This window comes from Balaenoptera musculus, chromosome 21 (assembly GCF_009873245.2).
Source record: "Balaenoptera musculus isolate JJ_BM4_2016_0621 chromosome 21, mBalMus1.pri.v3, whole genome shotgun sequence".
In the NCBI taxonomy this organism is placed as follows: domain Eukaryota; kingdom Metazoa; phylum Chordata; class Mammalia; order Artiodactyla; family Balaenopteridae; genus Balaenoptera; species Balaenoptera musculus.
In genome coordinates this window covers 24,002,415-24,018,817 of record NC_045805.1, presented here as the reverse complement: position 1 = coordinate 24,018,817, position 16,403 = coordinate 24,002,415, and the positions used below count along the sequence as shown (strand labels likewise).

General features: G+C 44.5%; 1 protein-coding gene across 9 annotated transcripts in view; it reads right to left on the bottom strand.

The window, feature by feature from the left end:
* RBPMS (RNA binding protein, mRNA processing factor) overlaps positions 1 to 11,970 on the bottom strand; it is a 188,254-nt gene extending 176,284 nt beyond the window's left edge. For 7 of the 9 annotated variants that reach the window (XM_036838859.1, XM_036838861.1, XM_036838863.1 and 4 more), the window contains exon 1: positions 11,106 to 11,475. In XM_036838859.1, coding sequence (XP_036694754.1) covers positions 11,106 to 11,456 — 351 coding nt within the window. In that variant the 5' untranslated portion in view covers positions 11,457 to 11,475. Of the gene's footprint in view, positions 1 to 11,105 lie in introns of all 9 variants that reach the window. The other 2 variants (XM_036838866.1, XM_036838862.1) reach the window with 2 other exon arrangements.
* Between the last annotated feature and the right edge of the window lie 4,433 nt (positions 11,971 to 16,403).

Below are 16,403 nucleotides of genomic sequence, written 5' to 3'. Positions count from 1 at the left end.
CAGGCTTAAAACCATTCCCCGCAAACAGCCTATCCCCCTCCACCCCGGATGTATCTGGGCTGGCGTGCCAGCACAGCACAGGGGAGAGGAGAAGTGGGATGAAGCAGAAAAACGGCAGAGGAATTACAGATCTCTCAACGCACAGCAGGCGTTGTCTGTCCACCCCTATGTTTTAGTTCGGGGAAACAGACACTTAAATGACTTGTCGTACGTCCCTTAGGAAACAAAAACGGTGTAGTAATTTAAAAAAGAGTACTGATGATTCGGTCAAGAACCGACTAATATAAGGATTTATATACCACTGGTTATAAGACTATCAGACAGTAGATGATGGTAAAGTTTAAAAAGTTTGCTCAAGGTCAAGTATTATGCCATAAATGCCATAAATGAGGATAATCCAATGGCCTGCACTTTCATGAGTGCCTCAGTGAGCTCAATTAACAGGCAGTCTGATGACCAAAGTAAGGAAGACTTAGGTGTCTACATCCTGACACGTCACCTGTTGTGCTTTACAAAGTGAGTAAACACAGCTCCTGCGTCTGTGAGGCTGACTTGTGGGTATAATCTGCGGCTGTGAGGTGCCGGCCTCAGGGTTCCCAGGGCTCAGATCAGCCACTGCCCGGTAGCTACCACACAGCTGCTTACAGGCTGGATTTGGCTAGCTAAAGCCCGCCTTATCCTGAGCTGGGTGCCTTTTTCCTCTGTAGGCAGAGGGAGGAAAGCACATTGAGCTGGAGGCTAGACTAACTCAAAGGGCTGAGAGTGAGTGCTAAGTCTATCTCCAAATCAATTCCACCTGGGTTATTAACATTAACTCTTTGCAACCCAACAGCACATCTGCAAAACAGTAATCAAAGTCATCTTGCCCTACTTTTACTTGTCACTCCATGGGCGGCCCACATTTCACTCTTGCTTCTGTGGAAATACGTATAACTTGTTTTCCATTCTAACTGGACAAAGGGAAGGATTCCTTTACGTATGAAAACCTGTTTTTCCCTCCCCAGCCCCCGTCTCCACGGGATCAATCACTTACCATCCAAAATTTCTGGCTTAACAGCAGGCGGTAATTGTACTTTCTGATGTAATTACAGGGGGATGGGGATCCAGAAATGATCATCTTGAAGGCAGCATTAAAATTTAATCTAAAAACTGCTGGAAAAGACTTAGGACCATGTGGTATATTGTACGGGCCTCAGAATTTGACAGGTTGGTTTGTATTCCAGTCATTGAACAAATAACAAACGTTGGGCAGTTCTAGGCATTGGAGTTACAGCCCGAAACAAGACAGGAGTCACATTCTAGGAGCGCAAGACAAGTACCCAAGGTAAAGTCAGTGAGTAAAAAGTACTCTCTGGGAAATAAAATAAGAAGGATGGGACAGTGGTTGGGAATGTGGGGATACTTTGAACTTGGAGGTCAAAGGTCTCCCTGGGTGACATCTGAACTGACATCTGAATGAATGCCAAGGACGAGGCTGCCATAGGAACATCTGGGTGTACAGTTTCCCAGGCAGACAGAAGAGCACACACAAAGGCCCTGAGGCAGGAACATGTTTGGCAAGCTTGAGATACCTAAGTAAGGCCCAAGCAGCTGAAGCATAATGAATGAAGCTGTGATTCCTGGTGGATGAGGTCAGGAAGACCAGCAGGGCCCAGATCACATGAACCTTGCACACTGCTGGAGAGTTTAATCTCCTACCACTAGTTGCAAATAAAACGTCAGACAAATTACTTAATCTCTCAGAGCCTCAGTTTCCTTATCCCTCAACATGGGATGAGAACACTTCATTGGGTTTGTTAAAGTGCAATGCTTAATGTAAAATGTGCTATATTTAAAACATATAACCAACAAGGACCTACTGTATAACACAGGGAACTCTGCTCAATACTCTGTAATAACCCAAATGGGAAAAGAATTTGAGAAAGAATTGATACGTGTATAGGGATAACTGAATCACTTCACTGTACACCTTAAACTAACACATTGTTAATCAACTATACTCCAAAATAAAATAGAAATTAAAAAAATAATGTGCAATGCTTAAAACAGTAGACACTACTCAGTAGATGCTTAGTGAATTAATGTGCCAAAATCCATACATGCTTTTACAAGTTCGATTATATTTGGACATGCACCTGATCTTCAATTCTCCCTCCAATTTTCTTACACATACGCAGTAAGACTGAAAAAAATTTTTGTAACAAAAATGGTCTCAGCCCTAGCTCTAACCAGTTTTTTTTGCTCATTGCTGGGAAAATGCTTGGAGGTCTTGGTAAAGAAGGAAACAGGCTTAGACGGGTAGAGAGGAGAGAAGGCAGAATCAGAACACGGCGACTGGACTCCAGGACAGCTCATGTTCCTTCTAAGGATAAGCCAGGCCCGGAGGAAAAGCAATTACCAACGTTTTCAGTCTCCTGTCACCCAGCATCCCAGGGCAGGCACAGGACAGAAGCGCGCGCGTGCGTGCGTGCATGTGTGTGTGTGTGTGTGTCCCTTCTCTGCCCCAAAACACATGCGTGTGTGTGTGTGTGTGTGTGTGTGTGTGTGTGTGTGTGTGTGTCCCTTCCCTGCCCCAAAACACATCCTGCCGGCTTAGAGGGATACTGTATTTAAAAACAGATGCTTCTTTGGAAACTCACACATTTTAAGTCCTGCAAATCGCACATGCTGGGTAAAGTAATTACACTTTTGTAGCACTTCCCCTCCCAGCACAAAGGAAATTCTGCTACTTCTGTAAAAAGATAACACTTTCTGTGCTGTCCCTTCTCTCATGAGGCCAAAACTATCTATCCTATAGGTGGGCATAAGAGAAAAGTTCACAAAACAGGATCCTGGGGATTCGAGGGAAAAAAAAAATTTGTTTTATCTCCAGGATTTCTTAGAAAAATGTTGGCCTTCTGCCAGCATATCTACCTGATGACATAAGAATTTAGGAAGAGCAGAGAAAGGAACGTCATTTAAAAAAAAATCAACTCACGAGAAGTAAAGACTAACTGAAAGTAGAAATTAGTCTCTAACTTCTTTTCATGGGTTGGTGAGATGTACCTCAATTTTGAGACTCCTAGGTTTCTCTGTACCTTTGCAAAATCCTAGGGGCTGACATAATTGATCTAGGCTGCTTTGGCATTCCCTCAGCGTTTTAAATTTGTGTAACAATACTGTATTACAGCCTGGAATTTGGAACCGTCTTCCTGGTGTGATTGGCATTTATTACTGCCATTTCCGGTTTTTTCTCCAGTATTCTACATAATGTGCATCATAATGATTGCAGCAGGGTTAAAACCTACGAGAAATACAAATGCAATTGTTGTTTTCCTTAAATTCCCGGACCGCTTTTCTTTATTCACGAGTTGACACTTAGCTGTGAGCAGAAAATGTAGCAAACTTTTAGGAAAGCACGAAATGAATAAATTGAAAATATGACCCACGCAAGAGATGACTTTGGGCTCTAGCCAAAGGCTCATTCTAACTCCCCCCATCCCCATAAAATGAAAAAAAGAACAAAGCAACTCGGGGGAAATTTTTTCTTATAAAAATACTCAAGCCTCTCCAGGCCTTCCATCTTTACCTCCCAAACCCATCTACAAATGTTATGTCCCTTCTAGGTACAGGGTTGGGAGAAGAAAAGTTTAAGTAAAAGCCTGAGAATTAACTGCAAATTTTAGAGGAAAACAATTTGCAAAGACTGTTGATGAAAACAAACAATCAAAAAGTATATGAAATATACTATATATACCCAGAGTTTTTTAAGCTCCCCTGAATCGGGCTTTCAAATGGTTAAGTATCCTGAACACTATTATAACTAGGCAGATATATGCAATACATTCTTATGTTCCTAAATTAAAAGAGTACTTTAAAAAATTTGCTTCAATTTTTCCTGAGAATTTCCAGTTCTCCACCCCAACCCTTTTTTTTTTTTTAAAAAAACACAGCTTCAAATTTTAAGTAAATTGTCCATCTTTTGTTGCCTACCCTCACAAGGTTTCCTAGGAAGAGGGGTCCCACGCCCTCTCTAATTTTCTGGGCACTCAGTTCATATTATACAGCTTTTCGATTGCTAGCTATATAACCTTCAATTGTTCTGAAAGACCTCTCTTCTGCACCTCAAACCCAACCTCTCAGTTGCCTTCTTTTCCTTCCCCTTCCAGGTATTTTCTACTTCTACAAATACAACCACCATTTAGCTAGTCATCCAAAAGAGAAACCCAAGAGGCTCCATGGATGGAACTCCTAGTCTTCTCTCCTGAGCACCTGACAGTTACTGCAGCCCCTGAACACCTCTCCCGCCCGGCTCAATCACCACTGCCAGCCACTGCCTAATTTTGAGACCAGGACTCCTTCAGTGTTAGCCTCCAAATCCACTGTATCCCCTTTGCCACAGGAACATCTCAGAACTCCAAGTCCCCGCTGCACAGAAGCCCAGCTCCCATCACAGGAAGAGTCTTTCCTGGTCCCTGGCATGGAAGGAGAGCTCCTCTATCCTTCCGCCGCCAACGCCTCCATCCCCCTCCCATGCCTCCCTCCCGTTCCCATGTCTCCCTCCCCCTCGTATCCTGACTTCCCTTCCTCTCCTGCTTGTTTTCCCTTTTAAACCTCTATCTTCATTGAAGGCCAATCCCTTTGACTAGACAATCTTTCCCCTCCTGTCTCAACCCTTCTTCATCTGGAAAAAAAATCTCAAATATCACCTTTTTTTAAAGCTGTCTTTCATGTATATAGCTCCATCACCCCCTCCTTGTGCTGCCCACTGGTTCCCAACTCCAACTACCGCCTCACTTAATTCAACACAGTGCTTTACCGTACCTGTTTACACAGGGCCATCGCCACTAAACCTGGGCGAAACTTGGAGTAAGAGCTTTTGTCCCAGATCTTGGGCCCCCCCGAATCTGAACGTGAAGGCCCCAGTCACTCAGCCTCTCAGTGCCTCAGTCACCTCCCCATATAACGAGGGTCCTCATCACCGTAATACCTACATTAGCTCATTGTGAGGATGAGTCACGTGATACACATAAAGTGCTTGGCCAGTACTTGACACAGAATACTCAAAAGTTAACAATTCTTACCTGAGTGAACGGCTAAAAAGATGTCTGAAAATTTCCCCGGATCAAGTATTTCAGTATTTTCTTTTTCCGGCGCTCGGCAAAGACGACTAGGCAACAAACTAGGCAACTCTGTTCTGATAAGCTCCCCAGTCGAGCACTCCCTGCTCGCTCCAACACACACAGCGCACTGAAGTGGTTTGCAATATCCTCCCCGTACACTTAAAGATAGGGATGTGAGTTCAAGGAATCATACCCAAGTCATCCCCATGGACAGATAAGCTCATCCCCCCCCCATGACGCCCTCATATCAACAAAGCATCAATTTAAAGACCTGGTCCCTGCTGGCCTCAAGCCCAGAGAGCCAGGCCTCCACTTTTGCCCCAGCTCTTACTAAGGTTCATTCTCTTCATTCCTTCCTACATTTTTTCTTTGACCAAAGCAAGCACTGTTCAAGAGGAACATTTGCATTCCCTTTCCCCTACCCCCAAGGCAGACACTAAGGTGCCAAATGAAACTGAACACAAACATTCCAAAGTGGCCATCACACAGGGCAGCCTCGTTTGGGAATGCTGTTCTAGCACCACTGAACCAGAGCTTCCAGAAGCCCCTGTCCGAAAGGTCAAAATGAATCCCACAGCAAAAACCAAATTCTAATAGTGAAAACCCAACTGCACCTCAAAATGAGCGGGCCCACACTGGCAGTGGCTGTCGGATAAACCAAGCACACTGGCCCGTGGGCGCAAACGGAGGCTGCAGGTGACAGGTGGGGGAGGTCATTTCCCAGAGGATCCATCCATCCATAACCGGCTCTAAACCCCACATTAAAGAAGTGGCTGCTTTGTGACAGCTTACCTATTCAAGGTCATCACCACCATCCCTACCAGTAAGGATATTTCATATGTTTATAAATTATAAAGAATTATATGTGCATACATGTGTAAGTGTGTGGTACTTACCTTGTGCTGGGGTACTAACTTTGGGTAGGTGTTGGGGATTGGAAACACTGTGATAAGACGGCATAGATCTTAAAGGAAAAACAAAAAACAAAAAACAAAAAAACCCCAAAAATGAAATGTAATGATCCAGGAGTTAAATGGAGATAACATAATGTATCTTCTGGAATTCTGAGGAAAAGCCTCTCTTTGGGATAGGACATTCAGGTGATGAGATCTTGCAAAATGTAGGCTGAAACTTGACTTTTGCCTGGAAAGCAGTTCAAGCTAGACCAAGAGGGAAAGGGTGGTTGAAACAAATGGTGTGCAGAGTATGTACGGTGGTGCCTTAGGAGCAATCTTGAGTGTCATATTTGGACTTCACTGAGTGCTGAAGGAGCTGGGGTACCAGAGGACCCAGCAGTGCGTGTTAGGATGGATTGAGAAAGCATGTTAGAACAAGGAGAGCAGCTGAAGATCACTAGGAAGAGACAGGATAAGGGAATGAGATAAACATTATGAGGAAAGGCTGTGAGGATCAGAGGCCTGATTCCCCAGGCAAGGCTTGGGAGCAAAACGAAATGTGACCAACCCAATGGTTTTGTGACACCTACAGATATTTCAAGGGAAGTTATTGAAATCTAAGAGAAGAGACATAAAATTGCTTTTGTTCCTATGTGCATTATAGAAAATTTAGAAAACACAGAAAAGCACCAGAAAGTAAACAAAATGATTTGTAATGCACCAGATAGTTTTTTTTATTAATGTTTGGTTATTTTTTTTTAATTGGCATCACATAATATAAAACTTTTATTTTTGCTCTTTTCACTTTATGTCATGAGAATTAACCCCTCAATTAAAATGTAGAGAAGCTGGAAGAGAAAGTCAGATTCTCTCCTACAGCATTCAGAGGGCGGCAATGGTAACACCTTGACTCCAGATTTCTAGCCTCCAAAACTGAGAGAGAAGAGATTTCTGTTGTTTTAAGCCACCAAAAAAAAATTTACATGCACGCATGCACACACGTACATTCTTTAAAAATGTGGCTTTTAACGGCTACCTAATATTCTCTTTGAGGAATCAGACCATGATTTACTTAGCAATTTCGCTGTTAGGCATAGAGTCTCTGTGAATTTTCCCTATCATAAATAACTCTAATAATCATCCCTTGAAATAAATCTTTGTGCATGCGTATTATTTCCTTAGGGTAAATTTCTAAAAATAAAAGCACGGAATCAAAGGGCTTGAAATTTTCATATACAGTGCCAAGTCCTTCCGAAAGCTGCCGTGATTCATATCCCCATCGCAGTGCACAAGAATTCCCACTTTACTGCCCCATCACAAACGTCAAAGGCTTCGGTCCTCAAATAAGAGCATCCAATCTATCTATCCAACAAACAAATGCCGGTAGAAACAGATGACAAGTGAGCATAAGGGTTTATCAGGGAAATTTTAAAACCACTACTGGAAAAATAACTCAGAAATGCATGCCATATTGGCAGTGGTCTTGCAGCATCATTTTACTATGAAGTCACCACATTTTCATCCAAAACACTGTCACCAAATCCTATTTATGATTGAAATATAAGTTTATTACATTTGATTTGATTTGGAGTAACAGACTCCAAACTTGGTTAAACTGTACAAAACCATTTTGTATTTTCCCCAGGTCATAATGTAGATTAATCTTAATGCTCAATGAAAACCCACCGTTGCCGCATCAAACTACCATGGTACCCTTTTCTCTGTGCCGATTACCTAAGAAACAACTTCTTCATGACCCCAATATTTGGGCAAAATTACTAAGTACTTTAAAAGGCGGAATGCGAGGTAAAAGATTTGTATTAACTTCTGAAGACCTGACTTTGTGTGATTTCTGCCCAACATCTGACAAACATCTTTTTGATCAACAGTCCAACAAGGCCAAGATTTTCTGTTTTAGTTTTAAGTACAAGAATGTTCAAAAGCAATTTAAGGAGAAATTACTCTAATATCAGTGCTTCAACATAATAAAACACCATTTAGAAATGATTTGTAATCAGCCTGAAAAGTACCCAATGACACAGATAACATAAAAGTAAAAATAAGACCAGATTACTATTTATCTGATTTCCATTTTGAAAATTCAGTGACCAAAAATAATTTCTATCTACTACTAGAATGTCTCAATATACAAAACTTAAATAAGACAAAAAATTATGTCTGTTACTTATATATCTATTAACTTTAGTAAAGTCGATCAAGTGAGAACTGCCAAGTGTTTTAAGAGAATACCATCTAGTCCAAAATTAGAGGCAAATTCTAGGAATTATTTTATTAATTGTAAAGTTACCTAAGAAATTATCTACTGCCCTATACATACATATACAGAAGCCTTGTAAATCTCAGATCCCAAGAAGATTTTGACAACTGGTTTTTCTTTACAGGGACAACTTGCATAGGAACACATATGTATAGAATACTAAAAGCCAGAAAACCAGATGTATTCTTACAGTTGGCTAGCCAAATCTTAAAATTATTTTTCCTCAAAGTTTTAAATACTACCCAGAGCAGAAGACTACTTCCTGCCCAAGTTCTCAAAAACTTCCAACCCTAAAAAGCTGCAAAAATTCTCCTAAGTCCTTGTCTGTTCCTTCTATTCAATTGGAACCAAAATAAGTGTTTCAAGCATCACTGTTTCAAATGAGCTTTAGAAGCTCTCAATCAGGGCTGAAATGTACTGGAAAATAAAAGGAACTCACTTTTTTAAAAAAGTAGGAAAAAAAACAACCCTGGATTTTATAAAGTGATAAAGTCTAAATTACCCTGATGATCTATGAAACTATTTTCTCTTAATAATGACTGGACTCACTCTTCCTCATCAGCTCAATGGCTATCAGAAAACTACAACAAAACACATTTTTCCTCTCTTGTCATTACGTGTAAATACATTGTATATGTGTGTGTTCTGTTTACTGGAATCCTTGACCACGGCTTTTAAATGTGTTTGAGAACAAATTGCTGATCCCTGGGTGGGCAGGGAAAGGGTCCAGGGCAGTGGTTTTGTATACTGCTGAGCACATTAATGGGACTCACCAAATACCATATTTATTTTACTTGTGGCTTTCAGGGTTAGGAAAAAGAGGTTAGGAGTTTTTCAAAAACAAACATAAACCCCAAACAGGGAATTAGGGCAAAATTACCTAGATCATTCAGGCCAACTTACTTTCTTTTCCTGAATTTTTTTTTTTCTGAATTTTTAACATTATAAAACTTTTCTCTTCATGGTGTATCTGTTTTGTCTGCTCCACCTCTTGTACAACTTGGGTTCTGAAATCTTTTTAACTGTCCCCTTATTTTTAAAATAACAAGTATCTTGCGAAAACTGATACCTTCTAGAGCCACATGCCATTCTCACTGGTTAAGAGGCAGTGATTGTTACTGGCATCATCTGATTCTATTATACTAGTACCCAAGCCTCACACATTAAGACGCCCACGATCAGGGCAGACAACATGCCAGTGCTGTCCGCAGTTAAGCTGTATGGGTCAAGCAGAAAAATGTGACTTTTCTCTACCTAATTTTGTCAAGTAGGTTATGGTTTGGGGACACTCAAACAAAAAAAATCTTTAGTTTAACCTGATTAACTTTCCAAGTTCTCAATCAGGCGAAGAGAGAAAGACGGTGTCACGTAATGTATTCTTACCCTTAGAAGTCAACAGATCGCCAATCTAAGTGACACAGAAAGGTTTCTGAAGCCATTATTATCTTGGTATGTTAGCTGAATTAGTTAAACACAGCAACTCCTTAAAAAAGCAAACTTATTTTTAAAATTTTATTTCAGTGGTAGGGAAAACAAATAGCAAAGCAGCAGGTAAGTTTCAAGAAAAAAGCGGAACTTGCAATTCAAGGCTCCATCTCTTTGAAAAAGAAGGAATGTCGGTAGTACTCCACTTGCAGTTAAAAAACAACTAGCATGTAAGCAACGCTTTTCAAAATAATAGTTCATAATAATGAAGGCAATTTCCTCAGGTGAGAAGGCAAACTTCTGGCTCACAGCAATTCACCTGGGGCTCACAGCAATCACCTGGGTTGCACTACCTTACAACCATGTTAAGAGTAAAATCTTGTTTGTTTTGCATGGTCTTAGGGCTCCCCTCCGTCTTCCCCATTTAAACAGTTCCTATTTTACAAGTGCACAAAGTGCTGAGGGCTTGTATGTTTTAGTTAAATCCTCCGCAACCTTTGGTTTCACTATCAGAATTTTAGTTTACACACCACACAGAATCTCCATAATAATCTCAACATCCTAATCGCTTTAGAATCAGTTTACCTTTCGGTCAACCTCATACATCAGCATGCAATACCTATAAGAACGCTTTTACCGAGACTGCATACTTTCTGGCATCTAAACATAAAGTTCCTTTTAGAATGTTTAAAGTCGGTTTCGTGGGCTTCTTAAAAAGTAGGCGGAAAGTATTGTTTATTGGGCTCCAGATAACATACCTGCAGGAACTGAGCCATTTAACAGGATATCAGAAATATCCCAACCACAAAATTCTGAAACATTTGTTCACGAGTTCCCCCCACGTTTATCGAATTTTGTTTCTACCAAAGGAACGCTCTACAGCCGTTAACATATTTACGGTTGTTACGGACGCACCACATGAAATTGACGCTCAGGCGTCAAAGTCCTCCTAAAATAGCCTGGATCGTCACTTGGTGAATTGCAAAGTTTGAAACTCTTGTATTCAACTTCTTGCTTCTTCTTGTATTCAACTCCTGCTCCCCACAACCGGAAAGCCCCTGAACTTACAAAACCTAAACATCCAGGTTCGGGGTCTTTGACTCATCAGAGAAGAATGCGGCTGAAGAGTTATCTATTAATCCAAAACGCCTCAGCTGGGAAGATATTTCACCAAGAACTTTTCACATTGAAAGGGAGGGGGGCAGGGAACCGAAGGTGTCTTTTAACGAGGAACTTTACCCGATTTTCTTCCTTAAGCCACACAAACACACCCCACAACTTCCAGCCCCAGACGCAGAGCTAAGTGCTGACCCTCCCGGTCCCAATCATCTGAGGTCACCCAGGAGTCAGCTCTCGATTCCGCTTTTAAAATCCGGGGCAAACAAAGCTGAGCATTATACTTACAAAGGTCTCAGCAAAGTCCTCAAAGTTACGCAATTTTAGGCACGCTGACGCTCGTGGACCCACAAAAACACACTCTCCGATGATACAGCCTCCCGGGGCCACAGTCTGGGGCGGCGTCTCGGGGCCAGGACGATTCCCAAACCCTCGACCGCGGCGCTCCCTCCCCGGCGCAGCCCGGCGCCCCGGGACCCGCGCCCCGCCGGCCGCCCGCTCGCCCGCACTTTGCAGAAAGCCCGCGGCCACCGTCCCAGGTCCTACCCGCCACCACACCGAGCCACTCCGTACCTCTTCCTCCTGAAGGTTGGCCTCGTTCGGGGTGTTCTCCTTCTCGGCTTTGCTGCCGTTGTTCATCTTCCCGGTCCTCCCTCGCCGGGCAGGGCTGGGGCGCGGGGCTGGGCGAGGGCGCGCTCGCCCACTTTTCCCTTCCCCGGGCGCCGCGGGCTGCGGGGGCTGGAGCCGGGGCAGCGGCGGCTCGGCTCGGGCTCGGGCTCCCGCGGCGAGACAGCGGCAGCGGGCGACTCAGGAAGTGCGAGGGAGAGACGGGGCAGGGCGAGGCGCCGGCGGACCGAGAAGGGGACGGAGACAATCGGGACCCGAGAGGGAGACCTGGAGAGGGCGGGCGGGCGCGAGGGAAGGAAGGAAGAAAGGATGGGGCGAGGACGCGCGTCCCAGGAGTGAGCCCAGAGAGTTGGGGCTGTGGCCGAGTAGGGGCCGGGGGCGGCCGCTGCCCGAGCGTAGCAGCTGCTGGAGGGAGGGGACAAGGGGTACCCGGAGAGGAGCAGGAGGAGGAGGAGGTGCGGGGCAGCGGGGCGCGGCTGGGACCCGGAGAGCCGCTGTGTGCGCGCTCCTGGCTGGCTCTGGGAAGTACGGGCTCTAAGCAGCTCCCCTTCTCTCGCCTGCCTCCCTCTCTCCCTCCCTCCCTCCCTCCCCTCTCTCCTCCCTCCCCTCCTCCTCCTCTCTCCGCCCTCCCTGGACGTGGGCTGCCGGCTGGAGCCGGGAGGAACGGGACGCGGGACGGCAAGACCCCGTGGGAGGAGGGGCTGCGCCGAGGGCGGCTGCCCCGCGGCCGGATGGCGCGAGCCGGGGAGGGGCGGCGGGGCGGCGGGCGGAAGCGGCGGACCCCAGCCCCCGACGCCGCGGCAGGTCGGAGGGCGAGGGCCGAGGAGGGGGGAGGGAAGAAGGGCAGGTCCTACCGCTTGCACGGTCCCTGGGGGTCGCCGGGCGTTGCGCGCAGCTTGGAGAGGGGCTTCGGGCAGTCAGGCCCTGCCCGCGCGAGGACCGGGAAGTGTGATGTGCTACTTTTGTTTGCTTGCTCTTCACGAGGGATTCGCACCCCAATCCCTACCCCTCCTTTTCAGTACCGGCTTAGACCTATCTCTTCCCTTCCTAGTCGGCAGCTTGAAATGACAGGACGCGAGAACTCGAGTAACATCCGGGGGCAGCCCGCTCCGGGCCCGCGTTTTCAGGGCGCAGCTTCAAACCCACCTCCGACGCCGGGTCCTCGGAAACCTCTGCAGCGTCTCCGCACCCGCCGCCCCTGTTCAGACTCCTCTACAGCCCTTTTCAGACTGTCCTGGAATTATTTGTTTACCTGGCTGCTTCTCTTACTCTTTTGGGAGATCCTTTTTGGAAGACGAGACCGGGCCCTGTTTATCTTTTGAATCCCATGGCTATTTGAATACGCTATCTGGTATACAGTAGGCGCTCAATAAATATTTGTTGGCTGAGGGAATATTTCTCACTGCCAGGCGAACTGGAGGCCAAGACAGATGATATTCAGAGGGTCAAAGCCGCTGAAAGACGGGAGAGTCGGCGTTCTGGGACGTCAGCGCACTATGCTTGTTTACGCACCAACCTCGGAAGGAAGAACTGCCTGTTTCTGTTTCCCCCTCTGTGAAATGGGAGTAGTTCTATTTATCTACCAGGAGTTTGCTATTAGAGGAAATTATAGGTTGATAGATAAAACTATAGCACCTGGCACCCATTGGGCCCAGTTAAATCTACCATACCTGGGAGCTGACATGATTAATTTCCACTTTCCCTGTGCCATCGAGAACTTTAAGCTTTCAAACTTAGTGACTGCTACAAACACATAATTTAAAACTCCAAACATCGGTAGATTTCTCCCTCACTTCTCACTCCCAGGAATTCTCTCTCACAGCACGCTGTTCCCTTCCAGCACGACGACAATCACAACTTCTAATTATTATTTGCTTGCTTCACTGTTTGTCTCCGCCCCCAACCCCCCGCCCTCCTCCCCCACTAGACATTCTTTACCCCGGACTGGTTTAAGTGCTCCTGGGAATGGGATGGGGGTGGCGGCGGAGTTGAAGATAAGGCTCCTGCTTTTAGGGAATTGAAAGAGGTGCTGTGGAGACAAGATACCCCAAACAACTCCGCAGCAACGTCACCGCCGATCCTGGTTCAGATGGTAGAAAGCACAGAAAATATTTGCTTTAAGAGCATTTTGAAGAGGAAAAAAAAACAGTACTGATACTTGGATTTACATATTGGATTTTTCTGGTGTTGGGGGGAGTCTGGAGATTTTGATAAAGAGATTATATTGCTGTCATGTTGTCATTTCTCTCTACAGGGAAAAAAAAAAAATGTCCCCTGGATGAAAATAAACCAAGAGTCTATTGAAATTGCAACTGAAGTTCAGAAGGGGCAAGGGTACAGTTATTATTCCTTCAGTTATATAAGGAACCACGAGGGGGCAATGTCTTTCTGAGCAACGGCCGAGTGGTGGTCTTGGGCCCCTGTGCTGACCAATAATGCCGGCACTTTGCCCTCCTTGGCCTTTCTTGCCTGTTCCTGAATACACTCCACAGAAAGGCATTGTCTTCATGGAGCCTGGCAGAGGACCAAGAAAAATGACAATTGACCTAGTCCTTGATAGTCCCCGTCAGACTCCACTTACGAGTAGGTGGATGTTGGGTGGTTCTAGTGTGCTTGGAGAACCTCCCCTACCCCCATCCAAGGAAATGTGGCTTAATCTCAAGCAGAGAACCTGATTCCTTTGTCTTGAAGCCAAGTTTGCACCTTGTCCATTGTTAAAAGTCAAAACCCTCTGGAATAAAAAATGAGAATAAGTTCCATGAGAGGACCCTTGTCTGGCTTGTTTATTCTTGTGTTCACAACATTGAGACAGTGCCTAACACAGAGTAGGCACTCAATAATTATTTTTGAATGAATGAACACATTCTCATCAGGTATTGATTCTAGGGCTTGAATGATATGAACAGATCCTTCCAAGACCTTGCAGAAGGGACTGAATTAGCCGAGGCGTCTCGGCATGGAGAGCACCACAAAGGCACTAGGCAGATTCATGGAAGTGGTCTTCAGTCGTTATTTTGCTGCGGGAGACCCTAGATAGAGAGCTTGTGCAGAATGGGACAACTGATGAGATTTCAAAAACTAAAAAATAAAATCACACCACTCAGCACAGGGGCCCAAGACCCTCAGCCAGTCAACTGACAGACACATCAGGCAATTTACAATAAAGCAGGGAAATCTATAACATATAGTCAATGGTGAGTGTGAAATTCAGCATATGTTCAGAAAACACCCTGGGGATGGGGTAACATACCAGGAAAAGAGGGACTCCTATTTTGCCCTTTCTATGAAGAATGGTTTAGACTTATTTGGAAGAACAATCGAGTTAAGTTGCCAGCAAAACTCAATGGAAATCTGTAAATAGACTGGGTATTTATACAACTTTGTGAGTGAGGCAAAAGAGTTGGGGGAGGGGATGTACATTCATTCAGGATATAAATGATCTTTATGACCTGTTTACTACTTAAAAAAAAGAAAGTTTCAACATGAGATCTCCTCGGTAGCAATAGTTTCTAGACATACTAAGACAACAAAGGGATTTTATACCCTAGAAAAACAGGGCTAATGACCAAGAAACACCTGCTTTTCGCCCTGCCCACCACTTTACTTCATTGCTTCTGGCCTGGAAGGTTACTTGTTAGATTGATAGGGACATATTCTATGCACCTGTAGTTTTCATTCCTCATCTCTGTTTCTCCAGCAGTGTTCATTTTGAAGTTTGCTTTAAGAAATCCAAACCTATAATTATGTCTTAAATGTTCGTCTCTGGGAATTGCAGGCGTTAAAGGTCTATTTTGAGGCAATTTGCATGGCATGGGCTTTGTAACTCTGTTAGTACCGTGGCAGAAAGCTGCAGTATCTAGCACATGTGTTGTGATTTTCTGTTAACTCTTCTACATCCTCTGCTGGACCAAAAATGTTTTTGAAGCCAGAGGCTGTGTTTGATTAGTTTTTGTCATTCTTAACACATCTCTCTCCCTCACCCCTGCCCCCACCCACCTCCAGGCGATCACCACCTTCCCCTGATTTTATCTATTAATTTTCAATTGTGGCTAAACACACACACATTGTATTTGCCGTCTTAACCACTTTAAAGTGTATGGTTTAGTGGTGTGAAGTATATTCACGTTGTTGTGCAACATCCTGATTTTTACCTCCTAAAATAGTTCTGAGATTCAATCACTTCCCTCCAACATTTATGGAAGCCCACGTAGCCACGTGGAGAGGCCCACTGGAAGAGAATTAGGCCCCCAGCTTACAGCTGAGCTCTCAGCAGACAGCTGCGACCAATTGCCAGCCTTGTGAGTGAGTTATCTTGGAAGTGGATACTCCAGCCCTAGTTGATCTGCCCCACCTGACACCACATGGAAGAGACATGAGCTGTCTTCACTGAGTCGCCCAAATTGCAAAATTGTCAGCAAAAAAAGTGAATGCTTTTGTTTTAAAACACTAAGGGTGTTTTTTTTGGAGTATAATTGCTTTACAATGTTGTGTTAGTTTCTGCTGTACAATGAACTGAATCAACGATATGTATACCTATATCCCCTCCCTCTTGGACCTTCCTCCCACCCCCCACATCCCACCCATCTAGGTAGTCACAGAGCACTGAGCTGAGCTTCCTGTGCTTTATAGCATGTTCCCACTAGCTATCTATTTTAGACATGGTAGTGTATATACATCAGTCCTAATCTCCCAATTCTTCCTCCCTCCATCCCCACCCTGTGTCCACATGTCCATTCTCTATGTCTATGTCTCTATGTCTATTCCTGCCCTGCAAATAGGTTCATTTTTCTAGATTCTACATATATGCATTAATATGTGATATTTAAAACACTAAGTTTTAGGGTGGTTTGTTATACAGCAGTAGATAAACTGAAACATAATTCGCATACCTAGAAATGGGATCCTGCCATCACAAAAACACAAAACATGTGGCAGTGGCTTTGGGTTCAGGTGGAAGAT